We start from the raw sequence: 22,950 nt of genomic DNA, 5'->3' as shown, positions 1-22,950 counted from the left end.
TAATCTAATTTATTTTCCTGTATGCCTCAATTTCGGACTTCTTTTCCTGTTTTAGCCCTCTTCTTCTATCACTACTTACAAACCAGTTCGACAATAACAAATGTGTGCTTTTTCATGTCTTCATCAGTTGCCTGTTATCACTGGTTTCTTTGTCTTTGGGTCGTTTGACATTCAGTTTCTCCCTCCTTTATTAAAGGAACAAGTACAGTATCTATAACAAGAGATGTGCACCTTTCTTTATCTCACTGCTAACCTCTTCGTCTCTGTTTCTGTATCGTTCTCTCGCTCTCAGAGGTAAATAACTGGTCTATAGTGTTGATTAGAAGCACACAGCCTCTCCTCTGCTGTCTGGCTCTCACTAATGAGTAACATTGATCCTGCCACACTTTACCTTCATTGCACAGTCAATACATGCATATATGTAGAGGCAGCAGCGCACACACACACACACACACACACACACACACACACACACTGCATGATCAAAAACATGCCCACTACCCTTCCACACTCCTTGACATACACACTTTCCCTCACCATGGACCTGGTTGATCTCCGAGTTCTGCGACAGAATCTCATCAGCCAGTTTCTGTGCGGTAGGCAACACTTCGGTGTGGTGGACTGAAATCAGATACTGGACGAACTTCTGCAGCTGGTCTCTGCTCATCTGGAACAGGGTTTCTGAGATGGGCAGGTGCAGTTTGACCTGCTCGGGCTTCCGTACTCTGTAAAGTGACAGTGCCACTACATGGGCGCAGTAGAAGATGTCTTTGTTGCCGCAGGTGCATGTTACCGCCGTGATCTTGCAGCGGTCGAAGCTGACGCTGACGCTGCAAACGAGCTCTGGGGTCGAGGGTGTGGCCGGGTCCGTGACTGTGCCGCTGAGATGGAAACCTGAAAAAGAGAAAGAAAAGAGAATTATTTTTCAAGAAAGAGCTCTTTAAATAGATTTAAAATGTATGCAGAGGTATCCTTGTCTCCGCCGTCACCTCTGTCTTTCCTTCAGAGCTGACACTAATAGTCAATCTACTAATACATAAATATTAATGAAATGTTCGGTTAATCGTTGAAATATTTACTGCTTTCAGCTTCTCAAATATCTCTCAAATGTTTGTTTGTCTTATACAGTATGATAATTAACTGAATATCTGGGCTTTGTGGACTTGTAATGGGCTCATGGGACATTTTATATAACAAAGGATTAATTGATTTATCGTGTAAATAATCCTCAGATTAATCAATACTGAAAATAATTGTTGGTTGAAGCCCTATACTACTTAATTCCTTTATTGAACTTATTTAGTAGCCTTGCATTGCCAGACCTATCTCCACAGCACAGTGTCAGAGTATAGTGTGGCTACACCGCTTATATATTCTGGGATAGGGGAAAAAAAAGCTCTGGCTTGTCTGTATTTCTTTCAACAAATAACCATCCTGCGCAGCACTATCCGGATACAGCAAGGGTGCCCTTGCAAAATAGATAGAAGGGAGGGACACCCAGCGCATGAGAGACAGGATGTCAGGCTTTATCCCAGCAATGTACATCCATTGAACCAGACTACTCATTTAGTAATAAACTAATATAGCCATTTTTAGACATTAACTTTCAAGCTGAGCGACTTTATTCAGAGGTTAAACCAATGGTCATTAAATACGACCGAGATATCAGGCATCTATCGTTCCCATACAGAGCCAAGAACTGGAGGTTTGGCCTAAACATCTGTTAAATGAGAATTGGATGACTTGATCAACTCATTGAATGTGCCCTTTAGTAAATGACATTAGTGAATAAATCTCTTTAGCAATGAATACACTCAGGCTGAAACACACTCAGTAAGACACAGTCACCTGGCAGAGGCCCCATGTTCTCTTATCATGAGAGCATGATCCGGACCAGCTGCAGACCACCGTTACCACTCTGAGAGCGAATTAATGAGCCTAGACAGATATCTAGATGCAGGAACCCAGATCGGGGATCCACTGCAAGAGGAACTGAGAAAGAGATGAGGAAGTGAGCAGTGAGCACGGCTGTTACAGTATGAATTATACAGCCTCTTGTTTGAATATAATGTTTGATCTTATCCTGACTGCGCTATCCGGAGGCGCGGCTAGTTATTATGCGAGGATGAATATGAATGAGCAGGGCGGGGTCCCCGGCAGTAGCCTAAAACACACACTGATGAGCATATGAAAGAGACACACATGTACGCACACACTGAGCCGCTGCGTGAGATCATGCATTTATTAATAATGGGAGTGGTTAGGAAAGACGAAGAGTAGCTTATGAATGCATTTATGTGCACACGAGAGATCTCTGAAATGCATGTGGACCAGGCAAAGACATACATCTCTTAAATACGTTTATCAAAGGGCTGAGCAAACGCATCGCTGTGATATCAAGCATGCATTAACGCAAATATCAAAGCATTTTCTGGGCCTCTACATTAGGTAAGAAGGAAGGCACAGGGGTGGAATATTTCATGGGATATAGATGGAAATGGGGTGAGGGGTACACAAGCAAGATGAACGGAGGTCAGGTCAAAGTAGCTCCACTTCCTCTTTGATGGTTCAGGAGTGCACTATGAATGCAGGTGAAACAGGGTCACAACCCTTGGCTATAGTGTTGATGATGCCCTCTGAATGGATAGAAAAATAAGCAAACAAACAAGCTGGTCTCTGCAGTCTCCCAAAAGCAGTTAAGTAAAAAAGACAGTCAGGAAACCCATTTAAACAACCTTTATGTGAGTTGACTGAGGCCTAGTACAATTTTATCAATCCAAAGTTAAAAAAAAACTCCATTAGAACCGATGTTGCAATACTGCAACATTTGAAAGAGCATCGAAACTGAAATAGCAATGTTATTGTATCACTTTGTAGAAGTAAGAAGTGTTGGCTGCAAATATCCAACAGTGCAGAACTGCAGAACATTGCCATGGAGATATGCTTTTCCATTTCGGAAAGCCAGCTGGCAGAGGAAGCACATGTTTCGTTAACAATATCCACAGAAAAGGGGTGTGGATTGAATATGGCAGCCACTTGCATCTGCAGTATTCAAAGCATATATGTCTACAGCTGTGGGAGTGAGAGAGAGACAGAAAGAGAGAGAGAGAGAGAAAGATATACTAAGTCACTCTTAAACGAGACAAAAAGGTTTACATGGTGCAGCTGGTTGTAGAATGGAGAGCTAACTTACAGTATTTAGTTGTGTAACAACATACAAATGAGCAATGGCTTTTAATACTTGCCGATACATTTAGTGTGTATATGTGTGTGTGTGTTTGTGATTGTATGTATGTATATATGTGTGTGTGTGTGTGTGTGTGTCACAAGCTTGTGTTTCAAGAGTGGCCCCTGGTCCAGAGAGGGGAGAGAGAAGAGAACATCAAAAACATGTGAGGCTGAGTGAGCTCAAAGAAAAATCAACCTCTGGTACAAACACACACACACACACACACACACACACACACACACACACACACACACACACACACACACACACACACACACACACACACACACACACACACACACACACACACACACACAGTCGTAAAAGCAGCTGCAGTTTATTTTGCAAATGTCTTTCTTTTTCCCATATGGAAAATTAACACGGATACTTTCTTCAAATTCAAAACGCATGGAGTATGAAAACCTACTTGGTGATAAAAGACTTATCCCTGTTGGAAAAGTCAGTTGTGCTGTGCTTTCCCTTTGCTTTAATGCACACTCTCTCCCCTTCTCCCCTTCCAAGCCCCTTTCATGCGTCCCTCCCTCCCACCATCCATCCACATTCCCACAGCGCTTTCTCTCTCACTCTCTGACAGATGGGTAAGTAATGAGTTTCGCCTTTCCCCGTCCAATCATCTGGGCACCAAAAAACTGCCCCCCACGCCAAAAATGCCCTTTTAATTTAGCCAAGCACAGAGTACAGGGCTATTACTGTTTAGGTACACACACATGCATGCTCACACACACACCTCCCATGACTCCTGGTTGGGTGGGTATGAAACCTTCAATGTCTCATGTGCTAGTTATTAAAGAGCCTGGTTTCCCCCTCACCCAGTCCACCCAACTCCCCTCCCCGAGTGGTGCTCAGGGCTCTTTTCTGTGCATGTTCAAGAGGCCAGGGTTGGCTTTCAAAGTAACCATGGCGGCCATTTTTAGAACAAGGCCTCTGTGAGGTTGCCCTAGAAACCCCTTGTGACCGCCCTGGTGAAATCACACTTGGCCCGAGGAGCTGTGTAAGGCAGCAAGAACAGTGTGTGAAAGAGTGAGCGAGAATTAGCGAATGTATACATATGTTCAAAAGCCTGCAGACCACCTACATTTTTTTGGGGGGAACCACATCAAAGCATTCCCCCAAATAGTACTTTGTTCTATCTTTCTGTCTGGTTTTGAACTTGTATAATTGCAGATAAGCCAGCATGCGCTCTCTTGACCAGCTAGGACCACTTCTGTCTATTCAACAACAAGGGGCCCCAGAATTTCCGGACTCCTGCTCTTATTTCAGAGAGGAAAGGCCCAGACTAACACCTGCAACTCCTTCTACATACATCTCCAGTGATGGAAGAATGCCACCTTTATATGCTCCCTATAAAACAGGATTTAGCTTCCCACATGAAGGCAGGCGGCGGGTATCGGGCCAGCCCTGAAAGGTTTGCTTGCCTAAGCACAAAAGTGCTCAGTGTTCCAAAATCACTGGAGTAAATTAGATTGAGCAACATACATATATTTCCGCAATCAAATTAAGATTCCAAGTCAATGGAGAAAATTCAGGCCCAGCAGTGGGGAGGTCATTAAGTTTATTGGCTGAATTGGTCCATGAGTGACTGTCACCTAAATCTAATATGGCACCATGCAGTTCAGACAGCAGTCATCCGTTGTATTTGCGTGTGCGTTCGTGTGTGTGTGCGTGTGGGTGTGAGGGTGTGTGTGTGTGTATGTATGTGTGTCTGCGTGTGTGTGTGTGTGTGTGGGTGAGGGTGAGAGAGGGAGATTCTGAATACATGATTGATTTCAGTGTGAGAAATAAGATGAAACAAATGGGCTGGTGTGAAAGCGAGTCAACAAAAGTAAAGAGGAAGAAACCGAGAAAGCAAATAGATATTTAAGGCCCATTCGTCTGCGCCCATTCACTTTAGCCTTGCACATTAATCAAATTACCTTATGAGCTGCAGACAAACGGAGAGCAACACCTAAATCCAACTCTGCCCTGCTAGAGCTTCTCTGATCCACAGGGGGCCACCTGCAGTAGTTGGAGCTTTAACGTGGGATCCTACTCTGTGTTGACCAAAGATAGCTTAAAACCTCACTGAGAAAGTGAGCCACTGGAATCCAATCCGTTTGGTTGGACTCAACTAGGGGCCCTACTGAAAGGAGATCTGAACCACAACTGAAGACAAGCAAAGCTCCACAGCAGGTCGAGGTAGGGTCAAGAATTGTTGGGCCGACCCCCACCTATTACACCACCCCTTTCCCACCCACAGCTAAAAGGACGATTTCCTTCATTGTGGCTGTGTGAACTGGCCCAATTAATACGCCTATAAAGACAAAAACAAGGCCTTTCAGCATCTTACAGGGTAGTTCTGTATGAGTAACAATGAGTACATGCATGTGTGGTCCTATAAGGAAGCACCCATACAGAGACTATAAACAGAGATCAATGCTATCCTGCAGGAGACCTTGCTCCAGGCGTGTGTGTGCATGTGTGTGTGCCCTAGGTGTGGGACGGGCTGGAATAACACAGCTGAGCTCCAGGGGCGGCCGTATTTATGCCTAAAACCCTCTGGAAGACCAAAAAGCCTTTTTCTCCCCGGGTGTGTTTTCATCACCCGCACATCTACACCAGGCTCCAACTAAAACACGTACTATCTCGTAGTCTGAATGCTTATCCTGACAGACACAAACAAGCGTGAATTAATGTTTTGAGATATTCTATGAATTTCAATGCTTTTACTTCCACTTGAGATTCTGACAGCAAAATATGCACGCTAATCATAGAGATGGGAGGGAAATAATATCTGTGTGTGTGTGTGTGTGTGTGTGTGTGTGTGTGTGTGTGTGTGTGCGCATTGACGGCTGTGTGGGTGATTGGAGTTGTCATCAGCTGGCGGTTGAAATGACAGTCGACTACTGGGCTGCTGCCACTTAGTTGCCACGCGGTACATCAGGAATGACTTGCAATTTTCTAACTATCACTTTCAAAATGGATTCTAATTTTGCTGGATTGGGCCTGTCAGGAAGAGCTGGTGCTACTGCTCTGCTGACTGATCCCAAAGGTTGGCGTTCAGAAGGCTGACCAGCACGGAAAGACAGTGACGGCCTCTGTTCAGGGATGTGATAGACACAAGACAAAAGAATAAAGTGATGGACAAATGAGTTCTGTTAGCAACAGATGAAAGACCGCATCTTAGAAAATTAGCTGGGGCAAGATTCTGTGTAAAGGAATAGTTTGACATGGGAAAAACACTTTCTTGTTGAGCGTTAGATGAGAAAATGTATAGCACTATCATGTCTTTACAGTAAAGCTGGAGCCAGCAACTGGTTAGCTTATCTTAACTAAAAGACGGGGAACAAGGGGAAACAGTTAGCTTGTCTATATTCTTGACGTTACACTTCCGGGATTCCACTGGAAAGTCCGCCGGATGCATGTATTTTACGTTTCCTTCTGCTTTCTTTGTGTTGGAATTTTAAATTTGGTGGATTAATGAGGACTATTTTTGACTGCTCCTCAGATCTCTGCAGGGTAAATTGAGACAGCTAGCTAGACTATCTGTCCAATCTGAGTTTTCTCTCACACGGCTATTTTGCAGAGGCTCTGTGTGGAGCTAAGCGCCGCCCATGACGATTCGGATTGCTTTAAAGAAATGCCATTAAACCAGGGCATAGCAACCCGAATGCTACGTGGTGTAGCCAGACCCTCCTTCAGCACGCTTTGGAGGAGGGTCTGGCAAAGCGATAGACTATAGTTAGCCTGACTCCATCCAAAAGTAACAAAATCCTCCTACCATCACCTCTAATACAATCTGTCTCTTTGATTGATTTAGTTTTACAGGAAAATATGTGCCAGACTATTTCTTATCCAGGACCAGCGACATGCTGGTCTCCCTGCTAGAAAGTAGGCTTTCTTTCCTTTAAACGAAGCCAGGCTAGCTGTCTTCCCCCTGAATACAGTATTAATGCTACACTAACTGGCAGTAGCTTAATATTTACTGTACAAGTGGTATCAATCTTGTTATCTAACTATCTGCAAGAAAGCAAATAAGCATATTTTCTAAAATGTCAACTATTCTTTTAAATGCAGAACATTTTTTAACATACCTATACACCATTATGTCAATCAAAGCTATTAATAACATTAAAACGATAAAAGTGTTGTCCAATACAGCTACTGCAAGCTAAAAAAGAAAGAAAAGAAAACAAGGATTTGTTTTGTTTATGGTTGTATTAAATTACATTTCTAACCAAGCAGGCTACGTAGTTCACTATTTAACACTTTAGTCTTTAATACACTTTAATTACTATTAGGTGTCATTTCAGAATGTATTGTGGAAGTGTGGTATTGGGTGAACTGTCCCTTTAGCCACTATCCAACAAATCTCTGTCACTGGAGAAGCCAGCAACCTGCTAATTCCGTCTCCTGGCTGTACATTAACTATACATTATCCCAATCCATGTGCAAGGTTCATTAGTGTGAATGAAATTACAGCTGGATGGTAATGAATGTGTGTAATTAGCAGAGGTCTGTCCCAGTAGAGCCACGCAAGCTATAGACGGAGGTAATGGGATCCATTGGAAAGCCATTGTCTGCCACTTCAGGGCTTCAGTATCTTTCTAACGACAAACCTATGCAGTCGAGACATTATAGCGCTAGCGTCCTTTATGAAGGAGGGGAGTCTGGGTTGAGATGAGCCGCTCTGTGTCGGTCGAGAAGAATGCACAAAGAAAAAAGTCACCAAGAATATGGCAATAGATGATTTTCTTTGGTTTTGGAACGCATGTTTGTGAGGCGGAAGCTTTGTTTGTTAGATCGTGTGCATAATTTGCACGCAGTAATGACATTTGCTGTGCCTGTCAGAATTGATTACAGATGTGTTCCTCTTGCTTAATTTGAACTTTGCCCTATAAATCCTTTTGAGATTATTCTTTTTGAGAAAACAGCTTTCAAAAATTAGTCTTGACATCAAAGCTCAAACACAAAAATGGTAAGAAAAGGCAGAACAAAATGTAGTAAAAAGGTTGTGTAAAGCTAGTACAGCACACAAAAATACACTACTGTGAGGGCTAACATGGCTGAAAGTGAAGTGAATTCATTTGCATATGAAAATAGATGGACACTAACAGCACTGGACTGCAAACTACTGCATGACTGTATGTGCACATGTGCGAGTATGTGTGTTTTTAGGTTCACTTGTCCACGCCAGGAAATAACCTTACACTCTTTACCCTTCCCATTTCGTTTGGAAAGTCACTTCACACACACACACACACACACACACACACACACACACACACACACACACACACACACACACACACACACACACACACACACACACACACACACACACACACACACACACACACACACACACACACACACACACACACACACACACACACACACACACACACACACACACAACCCCACCCTTTGATACACACTCATGATGCCTTCATGCATGCACGCATACTGGCTTGAGTGACTCCCTGCAGTCAACCTCCTTCTGCTCACAAACAGCCCCTCCTCTTTCCTTTTTCTCTCTCCAATAACTGACTCCTCCCCTGTTCCCCCTCCCATAACACACACACACACACACACACACACACACCCACATGCACGCACACACACGGAACGTTGCCTAGCCCTAAGCTGACCCGTTGTGTGTACTGACGTCACACACTAGACAAGGGGAGGCATCATTCCAGACAGACAGACAGACACACACACACACACACACACACACACACACACACACACACACACACACACACACACACACACACACACACACACACACACACACAGGCCCCAACCGAGGGGGAAGCTGCATTCCAGCACAGGCACACATCACCACGCCTGGCGGTGGGAAGCATGGGGAGCGCTCAGCTGTAGCGGGGAGGTGGGGAAGAGGGCCAGGGGAGGCGAAGGGGGGAGTTTCAGAAGAGGGAGGAGGGAGCGATGGCTCTGAGCCAGTGTTCCTCTGAGCTCAGCACTTCCCCTTTCAGCTCCAGCCAGCCGCCAGTTTGCGTAACGCAGCCCATGCAGCCCTGCCGGCTCGTGCTTAACCCCTTCCTTCCTGGAGTCACTGAGGTCACACCCGCTGTTCTATGTTCGGCGGCGCATGCCACATCCTGGCGTAAACCTGCCCCTGCCCAACATCCCCCAACATCCCCCAGCTCAGGCTGTCCCATTATAGCACTGAGCACACTGGCCCACTACTCCTACTTCCACGTTATTACCCGACACAGATGGAAGCAGATAGACACACACACACGCACGCACGCACGCACGCACGCACACACACACACACACACACACACACACACACACACACACACACACACACACACACACACACACACACACACACACACACACACACACACACACACACACACACACACACACACACACACACACACACACACACACACACAAATGATACATTCACCAGGAAATAGGTTAAACTTTTACATGCTACTTTTTCATTGTAGTGGCTGAGCAAATACCTGTCTTTGTCTTTGTTCTAAAATACAATGAAAATAAGCTTGTGCGATTATCTAAATAAGTAGGTAGCCTTGCTGAGAGTGATTTACAGTAGCATCTCTCTTTTATAGACAAAGACAACACAAAAGCACTGCAACTACTAAAATACACCCATTCATGAGCAATTACCAAGCAATTATGATTACCGCGGACAAATATGTAGCTCACACACTAACCAGTTTAACACAAATTTGTTTGGATTATGAAATTACAAAGAGCAAAGCGCGTTTAATTTTGCATGGGAATAGTATGTGCGCACTATATCCATTGACCTTCCAAGAGCTCATGTAGGCCAAAGCGTCCATTCTACCCACAGAGATGTGAGGCTCCTACATGGCGCCATCCCCCCTAAAAACCCCACTGAAAAGTGTCATAGCTCACACACTAACCACAGCAGACACAGTCCACGGTGGAGGGATGGGCAGAGCAGAGAGGGGAGCGAATGAGGGAGGAGGGGGAGGTTCTCTCACATTTAATATCATTTGACACGCGTCATCCAGCATCTCTCAAACAGCCGCTGAGCCTGTGTCAAAGCCACGGCGCTGTCGAAGATACCGCGCATGCGTATTACAGGGCGCACCTTGCACGCACACACACAAATACAAAACAAAGACAAATATCTCAGCCACCTGGCACCATGAGCGACGGGCTGCTGCAGAGAATGGGAATTACCGGGGATGAAGACAATTGAGGCAAAGAGGAGGGGGGGGCAAGAGAAAAGGTTGACTACGTCTCTGCTGAATCGTGGTGGTCGATTCTCTTGCCTGCGGGCTACTCCTGTAAATATTGACGTTGATGTTAGGACCACTCTCTTAAGGATAAGCTATAAAGCAAGGGGGTTAGATTTACTCTGTGCAAACTGTAAGCATCTGAAATCACACGCTACGCTTGGCCTTCTCCAAGCGTGTTGAGGGGAAACAGTGAGATACTTTCAGGGTGAAGAGCTGCAACCACATACGGGAACTGAGCTCTCTCAGTAGGGTTAAAGCTCGCTCCTCTCCCTCGCTCTCTCCCTCTCTAGATGGTTTAGGTTTCCACTCTCAAGCTAAAAGCATGCAGCTGACATCAAAACCTTCAGAGAGACCCCTATTCCCCAGAAACAGCTCTCGTTTCATGTAAATAGCTGCCTTTCATGGCTACATTGAGATAAAATGCACCCCTGCTGGACGAGAGGGAGACAATGTTCACCCTGGAGCCTCTTTTTGTTGACATATGTATGTGTTGCCATGACGACACGTCTTGACACGTGCGTGTATGTACATGTGTGTTTGCATTCACTTGTGGGGGAACACACCTTGCACACATGTGGGCAAACACACGAGCACACAGGAAAGCGGGCAGGTCCGCACACATAGGAACAAAAATACAAATACCTCTTGTTCTTTCTTCAAACACACAAAAGCACGACTGCACAAAAGCTCGCAAAGAACAACACATGATCGTGACCAAAACACTGAATCAGGTTGGACTTGCTTCCAACTACCATGTCCTCGTGGGAGGATGCAGGCAGAGAAGTTTATTACTAATCATCTTCACGTTAAAAAGGGCAAAACTAATCCAACTATGACAAAGCCTTTTCCAAAACCCTCGAAAGGACTTTATGTGTCCAGTCAACTGGGAATTAATCTGCTAGAGGAACACAATGATGCATGAATGCGGTTTAATACAAGTAGGTTAAAGATGCCAATCCTAAGGGATCACCATTGCTCCATTGACAATAGTCTCTCTCCATCTAACTTTGTAAAGGAATTACTGTGATTGTCTGTACACGCAAAACGTCTCCACACTGTTTAATCAAATTTGCTCAAGTTGCCATTTTCATAGATGACTGAAGAGTAATCATATCTGTATGCAATTCCGCTGCTTATGTCTTTTCAGAGACTTGTGAAGTGAAGGACCATGTCACCACTGAGACCACATGAAACAAAGACCAACAGCTTTGTTTATATTTCACCACGTGTCTGTACTTGGAGATCCTCATTACTTTCATTTGAGTGCAGAAGGAGGCTACAGCAGGGGGTTTAATGGGGGGGGATTGAGGAGGGGGGGGATACATGCCCGGCACCATAGGAACTGTAAAGGAGGTTGAGGGTCTGCATATTAATCATAAGGATATAAAAAAAATATGTGTGCCTGTGTGTATGTGTGTGTGAGAGAATCCCCTCCCGTGGGCAAGTCAGCATTCACGCATGAAGTAGGTCAGTGAAATTTGCCCAAATTAGGTCAGTGGCAGTCAATGGGTGCCATCCTGGACAAGAGAAAGAATAAAATGGAGAGAGGGAGAGAGAGTCTACAAGGTTAGGAGAGCAGAACCAAGCGGCTTACTTTATCTTACCTTTTACACTTAGTTAATTACGGTTATGCCGGTCCGTACAAAACACACACACCAAAAAAAAAGAAAAAGGTACCAAAGCTCCCCCCAAAGCGGTGAGAGTTCTTTACAACTTCAAGCCGTCACTTTTTCTATACTCAAACATCCCTGGTATCAGAATCAGTGCGCATCAAAAGCCCGTCTTGATTGAAAATGCTTTTGAAAAGCAGTCTGATTTGGTTACATTGCTTAGGTCTGATTATTTAGCACCCCTCCTCCTCCTCCTCCTCCTCCTCCTCCTCCTCCTCTTCCCCCCTCTAGCTGTTTGGATGGTAGCTTCTTTGTCATCTGCCTCTGTTTCGTCTAGCCTTTTCCCTCCCTATTTTGAAGAATCCACATCGGGAGAGAGGTTGTTGTGCGTTGTTGCCAATAAACGGAGGAACACAGGAACCTTTGAAGTCTATGGCACGTTGTGATTTGCTTTCATCGTCCCGTATCTGTCAGTCAACAAGAGAAAACGTGACTCCAAAGGAAACTTTTGCTGCTTTTCTCCCCCCCAATTTCCTCTTCGCACACATACACACAAAAACAAAACAACACAAAACGACAACAAAGACATCAAGAATGACAAAGGCTGTATTGGGCATTAGACAGACGGGGAGTGGGCTGAATAATAATAATAATCTGTGAGGAGTTGCGAGGTGTTCCGTGATGTTGCTTCAACTGGCGCAGACCGACTCTGCTTCTTCCTGCCTGGGCTTCCTTCGCCCACTTCCACACAAAGGGAATGTTTGTGTGTGTGTGTGTGTGTGTGTGTGTGTGTGTGTGTGTGTGTGTGTGTGTGTTTTAGCTGTGGGGTGCTCTCTGAACTTTATTCTGTCAGCCCCGTGTCGCTCATCTCGGAGCAGTTGGGTGTCAGAGAGGAGGAAGAGCACTGACAGGTGTCTTCTGTCGGCAACGTCTGTTCAGAAGAGTGATGGTGAAACCTGGGCCTGCACCTAATCACACAAGCCTGCAGCCTTGCTCTGACAGCCACATAGGCTGGGGAGAGAGGGGGGGGGGGGGGGGGGGGGGTGGGGACACAAAGGCCCCCTTCCCTGGGCAGTGATCAAACTCGAGCCCCCGGCTTGCCTGGAGATGTGACAAGGCCCACTTCCTCCTTCCGCTGCTTTTCCCCGTCCTCCCCCTGCTGCCAATCATGTGTCATATGCTTCACACTCTCGCACGACGTACACTTTTGTGTGCTGGGGCTGAGCCTGTCCACACAAGTTAAAGAGACGTACAGAGGCGAGAGTCGAGGAGACAAAGAGACACACAAGGACATAAACAGATTTGCAGGAAGTGTTGAGCCAGAAACGACCAAATGTACAAGCTGAACGTGGCTTGGAGTGAAGCGAGCCACAATGAGTTACAGTGACTAACGTTACTAGCCAGAGAGAGAAAGATGCCTGGCTAGAGAGACTGGGTATAGGAGCCAGAGAACTGAACTGCAGCCAACCTGGATGAGGCCTCAGTCCAGATACGTTGGGACAGTACCAGGGGCCCAGCTACAGCCCGTCAGAGCAGGGAGGAGGGAGGAGGGGATCAAGTGAATTTGCAAGAAAATACAGACTGAAAAAAACAGAGAAAGAGAGAAAGAGAGGGCAGCCTTATAGGCAAAACAGGGAGAGAGAGAAAGAGAAGGGTTGAGGCTTTTCAGCTCCAGAGTGGGATGGTTGCAGGGAACTGCTGAGAGTCAGGCAGAGCTGGAGCCTAGGCTTAGAGGCAGGGCCAGGGCTGAGCTGGGGCTGCTGAGAGAGGAGCCAGGGCTAGAGGCCAGAGGAGGGAGGGGAGGTGAGAATAGGAGGAGGCTGTGGCAGAGCTGAGGCCGGGCCGAGGCCAGAGCCAGGGGGCCCAGCTTTAGATTTAGTCAGCTGTTCCCCTGGCAGGCAGCTGGAAGGACGTAGAGAGAGAGGGAGGGAGAGGAGGTAGCAGGGGAGGATAGTGCAGAGACTTCGGGAGGGAATTTTAACAGAGATACGGATAGAGAGAGAGAGAGAGAGAGAGAGAGAGAGAGAGAGAGAGAGAGAGAGAGAGAGAGAGAGAGAGAGAGAGAAAAGGGAGAAGGGGGAGACGGTGGTGGTGGAGGTTTGGAAAGAGGACAGTGGAAAAGCCATTAGATTCCTATGAGAGAGAAAACAGCGCTGAGAGCAGACAGACTGACAGAAGGTGGTTAAGGCTCACTGGCTTCGAAACCACTCTTCCCTTCCTCCCTCACTGGTCCCTCATTCCTCTCTTCCCTCCATCCCTCCATCCTCCTCCTCTCCTTCCGTCACTGGTGTGCTATTCTCTGGCTATCTCCTTCTTAACCAGTTGTGCTTCAGCCCTGCTATTCGTTACGCACAACCTGCAGGCATGACCCTAAACACACACCAAGATCCCAAACAGGTGCCACACACACACACACACACACACACACACACACACACACACACACACACACACACACACACACACACACACACACACACACACACACACACACACACACACACACACACACACACACACACACACACACACACACACACACACACACACACACACACCAGCAGCAAAGGGATCACACATGACTGAAAGGGGGGAGGTTCGCAGGGAGTATAGACATAAGGGCTGAAGTGAGAAGAGGGAGCTCTCTGTGGCTGCCTGAGAAGCACTGCAGGAGGAACGAGGGATGGAAAGAAAACACTGAAAAAAGGAGGAAAAAACAATGTAATTAAAGCAGAGCACGTACATGCTTTGTTTCCATAAGAGTGGTGAAATAAGATTTGGAGTAGGAGAGCAAGGGGCGAGGGTTTGCCATGGGGTAAGCAGCCGCTGCTAGCAAAGCACTTTATGGCCTATTATATTCCATTCAGATGGACCAGGCGTCTGGGATAAAAGCATTTAGTCTGTGCGTTAGTGAGTGACTCAGCACTTGGAGCCTTCACAGGTGGACCCCTTCATAAGTACACAATGCATATCAATGAAGTGGCCTGCTCTATGCATTTGGATCACTCCCACACCTCTTCCTCTTCATTTCTCCTCCTCCTATGCCACCTTTTTCCTCCTCAACCTTTCACACCTCCTTGTGGACAACCTACCTATTGGTTGTTTATTCTGTTTTTGGATGGATTTCACTAATCCCAGCTCTTCTAAAAGAGGCAGTATCCAATAAGGCAGAAAATAAGAGGAGGTGGAAGAGAATGAATGGGAGCGGTGTGCTCCAAAAACAAACAAAAAGCCTGACAAATGCATCCCTTCGGACACTTCTTTTTTTATTTGACTTTTCCTCAAAATTAGGGGGGAGACATTTCTGTGCATGGCTAGACTAGTCGGCCCACCTCTTCTCCTCCCCTCCCACCTCATTTAGTGTTGAGACGGTAGACAGCCCCCCCTCTCTCTATTGCTTCCTCTCCATCACTCTCTTGTCTCTCTACAACTCTCCCTCCACCCATCTGCCCTTTCGTCTTCGTTCTACCTCTGCGCCTCTCTATCCCCTTCTCTCCTCCCCTTGGTGGTGGTTAATGGCACAGGGATCCAGCGTGGAATATAGATCAGTGTGAGATGGATGGGGCACCATGAGCTCCGGCCAGTCCCGTAGGTCCCAGACCAAAGATTAACTAAATATTAGCTGACAGGAAGAGAGAGAGGCAGGGACACAGCTGCAGCTGCTAGTGCCACTGCCGGCAGAACAAACGACAAAGACTGTTTTTAACCCCCTTTGCTCTCGGGACAGGGACAGACACATGCAATAAACACACAAAAGATGCAAAAATACACACAACGCATTGGGGTACTGCTGTGCAGGCGTAAGCGCATGTTATCAGAGGCACTCTGGGAGAAGAAGTCCACTAATCACATTCTCTCCTCCCCCTCTCCCTGCCAAGGCGGATGGTGAGGGGAAAAAAAGGAATAAATCTTTATTAGGCGATGTGTCCCTGCTTTATCGATCGCTTTGCTCCTTCCCTCCCCACCTCCTCTCTTTCTCTCCCCTCCTTTTGTTATTTTAGGCGTGTGTCTGCCATCCAGTCCAATTGAGTCGGGCTGTACATCAGAGAGGACCATTACCCATGTCTCCCTGGGCTGGGCTGGGCTGGGCTGTCACTGGCTGTGAGGGGGGTAGGAGGTGAGGTGATGTAGCCACCCAGGAGGGACAGCTAGCTGGCTAAAAGCTAGCTAAACAGCCCGACAGACAGACAGTAGGTTTTGGGCAAGAATGTAGACAGACAGGGCATTAACACACAGTGGCAGACATCCTCAACAATGGCAAGTAACAACAATGGTAGATCTGTAGGCCTACTTCACCTACACTCTGGCGCAGACCCAATCTGATTTATGGTGCTCTTTCCACTAGCCGCTAATGATAGAAAGCTTTTTTTTCCAGCAAAGGCTTACGGCAAGGGATGTACCTCAAAATACTCTGATTCCAAAGCAGCAACTACAGCAATGTAAAAACATAGGGCTGGGTATGGTTTCAAATTTGTTGTTACTAATGCTGATGACACAGTTTTCGTTTAGATATGAAAGTAATTCTTTTTTTGATACCCCCCTTTTTTTTCTCGAACAAAATAAGTTAAATAGAAGAGGTTATTAAATATTGTATGAAACAGGCAGCCATACAAGGACTTTGTCTAAATAAAACAACACTAAGATTTAGATTTAAATCAGTAACTATCTGATCAAAGACATTCAACGCTAGCTTTCCGTGATTGACAATTTTAAATGCTCTGTGCGACAAACACATTTCGGCCCCTAACAACAACAAAAAGTATTGAGGTTCAATACTAATAGTAAGAATTTTGATTCTGTGACTTGACCTGGGCAAAAAGTAATGATAACAGACTCATTTCAAAAGGGCAGAGCATGCCAACCCCTGGAAAGGTTCCATGATGGTCCTCTATACCTGGGAAACAACAGGGTGAGGATCATTTAAAAACTTCAGCAAATAGGCCACGTCCTGTTCCTCTGCTAATTCTAGACAGTGGTAAACACAGAGCTTCTAAATGTAGAAACAGTGATAGCCCCTGAGGTCTGGATGCAGACTGCTAGCACTTAGCACAGCACAGAGAGCAGGAGCTAGCTGGCTAGCCTTCCTTTGGGAGTTTAGACACAGGAAACACTATGGAAACATGCTGTATCTAGATAGGGGCAGTGTAAATAAGATATGAGTTTCTATTGCCTGGCTTGGGAAATGAAACTGGAAAATTGAGAAGGGGAGAAAGAGATCCTGAGAGCTTATAAACACAAGGAAGGAATGCTTGAAAGAGAAGGAAGATAGGCACAGGTATGGAGTGGACAGGAAGATGAAGGGCAGGAATGAGGTAACAAAAAAAAGCAAGCAAGCAAGCAAGGAAATGAGCAAGTAGGAAAAAGAATGAACTCCTTCAAGATAAAACTCTTTAGAAGGGCAAACTAGATTGCATAGTCTGTTGAAAGCCATCCTCTCCTTGCCTTTGAATCTCTCCGATTCTCTTTATTTGTCTGTCTCTCATGCCTGGACTGGAGAGCCTTTCTAGGTCTACTCAGCCCCACTCTGCCCCAGAGCAGGAAATGCATGTCTCACATGCCACACAGCCACGACATTGTTGGACCAGGCACAGCCAGAGGCACCTTACTCTCTCAGGACCTCCTCCTCTGCATAGCTCACACGGCACTTGAGCCTGCCGGGCAAGAAGAAAGAAAAGGGAGAAGAGGGTAAACCCCGCCTCTCAATCTGGCTCGAATTCGCGATTGTTCCACAAAAGGACAAAAAGAATGCTGGGCATGTACTGTTGTCCCCTCTCCGACTGATCTCTCAGGTGAGGAATTGCTTACTGGAACATGTACACATCCACACATTCAATCAAGCAAGCAATATTTTCCTTTCGTCAGGTGATGTTTATTGGAAAACAATAATGTGAGCATGGGCCCGTCTTTCAGGCCGAGCAATCAGCCACTGGCGGGATAGTCTGACCAGATTGACCTTTGCCTTTAGTAAATCCCGGGGGTCAAGTAGAGGAGGTCAACATTGGGCCAGCTCGATGCTGGGGGAAGGACCGGTCGGTGTGTGTGTGTGTGTGTGTGTGTGTGTGTGAGATAGGGGTCAGTGGCAGGTAAACCCTCATCCTCTGCTGTTGCTTACTCTAAGACGCATAGTCACCGACACCATGGCACCATGAGGCAAGTGTGTATCTTAAAGTGTGTGTGTGTGTGTGTGTGTGTGTGTGTGTGTGTGTGTGTGTGTGTGTGTGTGTTTGCTTGCGTGCAAGAGTGGAAACAGGATAGTGAGGGAATGATGACAGACGGGAATGTCATCCACCCTCTTATCATTAACATGCCTCACCTTTATTCAGCCTGACACACACAGCCATAAACACGCTCACTGAGCCATTAACACACAAAGTCGTGTACGCACATGGTCGTGTTCACACACAGATTAAAAACGGGCTGGCAAAATCGAGCTTTACTTAAAGTCCTGTGTAAGTATCTGTCGGAGAACAGTTTTGTCCAGGAAGCAGCTTGAATCCACACTTCATTCTCAACCCAACAATCATTTACAATAACAGCAAGAGTCAAAGTTAGTTTGTCACAGCAATAAAAACATGCGTGTTGTGGCCTTGGCGGCCTCTTTTCAGCAAGCAGTGTCTACGGTAAAAGTTAGTTTACTAGTGTAGACCAAGCACAACAATGTCAAGATATTCTATGCTATACCCTTCATGTTTGTCTGCAATAGAAAAACATAGCCCTTAATCTGGGACAACAGCAGGTAACTTTCTACTCTTTCACCAAAGTATACAGTGATTATGTGCACATGCACACACACAAATATATATAATTTGTAGCCTTTGGACTGAACTAAAGCTGTTTGGCTTCTAGGGAGAAACAGCTGTTGACCAAACTGGACAGAGAGGCTCTGTTCTGAGTCAACAGTGAAAGCATGTGTAGTGTGTATACACACACACACACACACACACACACACACACACACACACACACACACACACACACACACACACACACACACAGTAGACATACATTGAACCTTCCACTGCAGTAAGCAGAGTCTTGGCCTGCTTTGTGCTTATTTCAGCAGCCCATTGGTGCAAAGAGGAATTCATTAAAAAGAAAAAAAAAAGAGGAGCATCAGATAGGAGAACGCTGAGTGCTGCATTCCCCTGTTGTTATTATTGCCAAATCGAAGAGAGAAGGGCGGCTGGTAATAAAAGTCATTAAATGAAATAGAAAAAACAGCTTTTAATAGGGCCTTGTCATTGTGGATTTAGTAGCCTTTCTATCGCTTGCTCCCTCTGCTCGGTTTCCTGTGCTCACAGTGAAGAGAGGGGCAGGAGCTCTGTGGAAGGAGCACTGGATTCCTAGACAGAGTCAGCCAGCCGAGGAGCTGTGCTGACGCACACCCAGCAGCCACAGTCTGGGACAGGAGACAAGTCAAGCTGGAACGGGGACTGGGGCAGACGTGAAAGAGCTCATGCTGGAACTTTATTACTTTAGCTGGTTTATTTTAACAGGGGCAATGCACGCTGATCTTGTACATTGAGCGTCTCTGAATATGAGCCAGTATCAGCGCACAGGGTAATTTTTAAGCGTGGGCTTTGGGCAACTTGGTAATAGGCCTGGGAGTGTGGCTGACACAAGGTGGCTAGAGCTGGAACTGGGAATGGTGATTTAAGAGGGGCGTGGGGTAGACAGCTATGTCTGGGAGTAGGAATGGGACTGGGAGGGAGGCAGGTGGGAGGACTGGAAATAAGGCCGACAGAGCTAACTTGAGATGTCAGAAGGACTGTCTAATGGTACATCTTGGATATAGTATTTGGAAACGTGAAGAGCAGGAGACTGTTATGGCTGAGTTTAGAAGATGGAACATGGCTGGCTCGAGCAAGTTATGGTCTGTGGTGGGAATAATCTATCTAGAGGCACATCTGGGTCTGGGAATGGGGTTGGTTAGAGTGTGGATATGGGGCTGTATTGGGACCTTCTGGAAACTTCTGACATGCTGGGAACATGACAGAGCAAGCAGAGGAACCAGTGCTCATCTATCACTCAATTGGTACAGCATGGAAATGTTAGGGTTTGCTTTATGGGTTTAATCCTTGAGGGGGCCACCCAGACTGAAATCCTGCTAGGCCTGACTGTCTGTAAGTAATCGAAGGCGGAAACTGAGCTTGTGCTGAAACTCATTATGATTAGAATAAAAAGTAATTATCACGTACACACATTTCTGCTGGATAGTGATGCTTACTCTAACTTCAGCTTCAGTTTACATGGAAGATATTCTATGCAACTAGAGGTAAACAAAAAACACATTATCCAGAGGATTTGTAAAATCAAGATATTATCCAACACCAAGCAATGTCACATAGCAAACGATAGTGTTATTAAACTGAAAACATTAAAAAATAAATGTCCCAATATTTTGTCTATAGAAGCATGTGCACACACACAAACACACTTGCACACTAAGTGAGTAGGAGACTAAGCTAACGTGTTTCCAGTAAGCGACAGCTGAAATGTATCCCATCTTTTTTTCCATTCAGACAACATAATGGGACAAAGGTCTGGAATCTGCTACCCTCAGATACACACAGTCAGTCAGAAAGAGCACTTTCCCTAAAGACTCAATTCCTCTTCACATGGACTCTCTCTCTCTCTCTCTCTCTCTCTCTCTCTCTCTCTCTCTCTCTCTCTCTCTCTCTCTCTCTCTCTCTCTCTCTCTCTCTCTCTCTCTCTCTCTCTCTCTCTCTCTCTCTCTCTCTCTCTCTCTCTCTCTCTCTCTCTCTCTCTCTCTCTCTCTCTCTCTACACTAGCTCTAGGCTCAGCCATGTTTCCATGACGATACAAGCCAAGGGATAGTCATTTGGCTGGGGGTATACCCGAGGCACCGGATTCAGGGTCACTGCTCCTTCGACACTCTCACCTTAGAGCTCGGTCCGCACAAGGGATCTGATTAACCAAGACTACATCCACACTAAAAACCGCAGTTTGCCTCCTGCCATGTGGCAGTAGCATTATAACGTGCAAAATGTAACTGCACAACATCTGCTAGTGTAGACAACAAGGTCAGAAACCACTGCAATTCGTTATCCATGTTGAATTAACCACTGGTAAGGCTGATGAGGTTTGTTTTCTTCTGGAAAAGGGTTACCTGATGGAGGCGTGATGAACCAGGGAAGGAAGGACACGTCCTGACTGATAAGACCCAATCAGGAAGTGAACGTGGGTGTCTGCGTCATCATTTTAAAAAGTCTCTGTTTCTGCCCATCCAGACCACAACACAACCCCAGAGTAAAGCAGGGTCAGCAGCAGTTTCAAATGTCTCTATGTGTAGTATGGGTGCCAGGCGTAAACGTAGCAAAGGTTATGCGAAACCTGTTAGTGTGGATGTAGCCTATCTTCAGGGTTTACTTTCACACACAATTCTCTTATCGTTAGTTTATATTTTAGAATAACTTCAAATGTTTTTTGGGGGAATGATTTTCAAAAGACCTAAGTCATATTGTGTCAGCGTCTATTTTAAGTCCTGAGTCACAAGTTGAGCCTCTTTACAACATGTTGGTTTTACACAGTTAAAGACGTATTCGGAAGCGTCCTGTCTCTCTCCGTCTCTGGTGGTAGGCATGTGGGCTCATTCTCGACCAGCATTGTAAAAAGATAAAAAGGAACTCTCTAACCTAACAGGAAAATAAAACCAGATCCACCCACATGAAAAGAAACAGCCCACACATAAACAAAAAGAATAAGCCTTTACCCACCGAAAATCCAGCTCAGCCTGATAGCGTCTCACAGTCAACATGCTCATGCAAGATTTACGTTTGGCATCTTAAATTCTGCACCTTCGTGGACAAAATGCTTGAAATGTCGACGTGGGTCCTCAAGAAGCCCTTTGAAAAGCCTTGTGAGTTCTTAGTTCAACAAAAAGTCCAGAGTAGGTGTGTGTGTGTGTGTGTGTGTGTGTGTGTGTGTGTGTGTGTGTGTGTGTGTGTGTGTGTGTGTGTGTGTTTGCTCAGTGTTACTCCACCTTTGTAAGCGGTACAGATGTCTCTTTGGCATTTGGCTTACCACTTTGTCACACAAACAATAACCTACTAGTGTGCGCAAATATTCTTTGTTGTTTTATCATCCCCTTTGTTTTGTGGGTGTTGTCTGTGCCCATGTGCTGTATAGTTGTAAATTATGTCTGATATTGCCACAGTTCTACCAGAATGCTAAGCACACGTGACTTAAAAACGAAAGGAAATGACATATGGCTCTACAGCCCCTCTATTCACACACTTAAAACATGCGTTTTACGAGTCAAACATAAGGTTTTGTAGAGTCTGTGTTATGATTTTCACCATCTGTGTTGCAAAAAAAACGGGTTAAAAACAGGGAACCACCAGCCTGGTTGTTATTTCACCGTTTCATTGACATCATGATAAAAAGAGGGTGAGAGAGAGAGAGTAGGTGACGCACAAACCTAATTAAGAATCTCCAGAGCGTGAACAAATTAACCTGAGTTATGAGCATGCAGAAGCATAAGACACACACACACACACACACACACACACACACACACACACACACACACACACACACACACACACACACACACACACACACACACACACACACACACACACACACACACACACACACACACACACACACACACACACACACACACACACAGGTGGCGCAGAGAGGGATGACATTCACACTCAAACAGGCCTGACTGCCATGATTAGTGCTGGGCGGTATACCGGTATTCATTTTCCGTATGATATGAATTTTTCATACATCACAGTATAATGCCGCTGTGAGTGCTATGGCCGAAGGAATCAGCGAGTGAACTGAGAACGGGAGCCCTGTTAACTGC

The 22,950-nt window shown here is 45.8% G+C and overlaps 1 protein-coding gene across 1 annotated transcript in view; it reads right to left on the bottom strand.

Annotated features, from left to right (window-relative positions):
* The window catches only part of LOC114555950 (zinc finger SWIM domain-containing protein 6), a 48,946-nt gene that overhangs the window by 20,347 nt on the left and 5,649 nt on the right, over window positions 1–22,950 (bottom strand). The window contains exon 2 of the mRNA XM_028578732.1: window positions 538–894. Within this exon, the coding sequence (XP_028434533.1) occupies window positions 538–894 (357 nt within the window). The remainder of the gene's footprint in view (window positions 1–537; window positions 895–22,950) is intronic.

Source organism: Perca flavescens, chromosome 5 (genome assembly GCF_004354835.1).
Source record: "Perca flavescens isolate YP-PL-M2 chromosome 5, PFLA_1.0, whole genome shotgun sequence".
NCBI classification, from domain to species: Eukaryota; Metazoa; Chordata; class Actinopteri; order Perciformes; family Percidae; genus Perca; species Perca flavescens.
The sequence above is the reverse complement of the archived record's forward strand: the minus strand, read 5'-3'. Positions and strand labels throughout refer to the sequence as shown.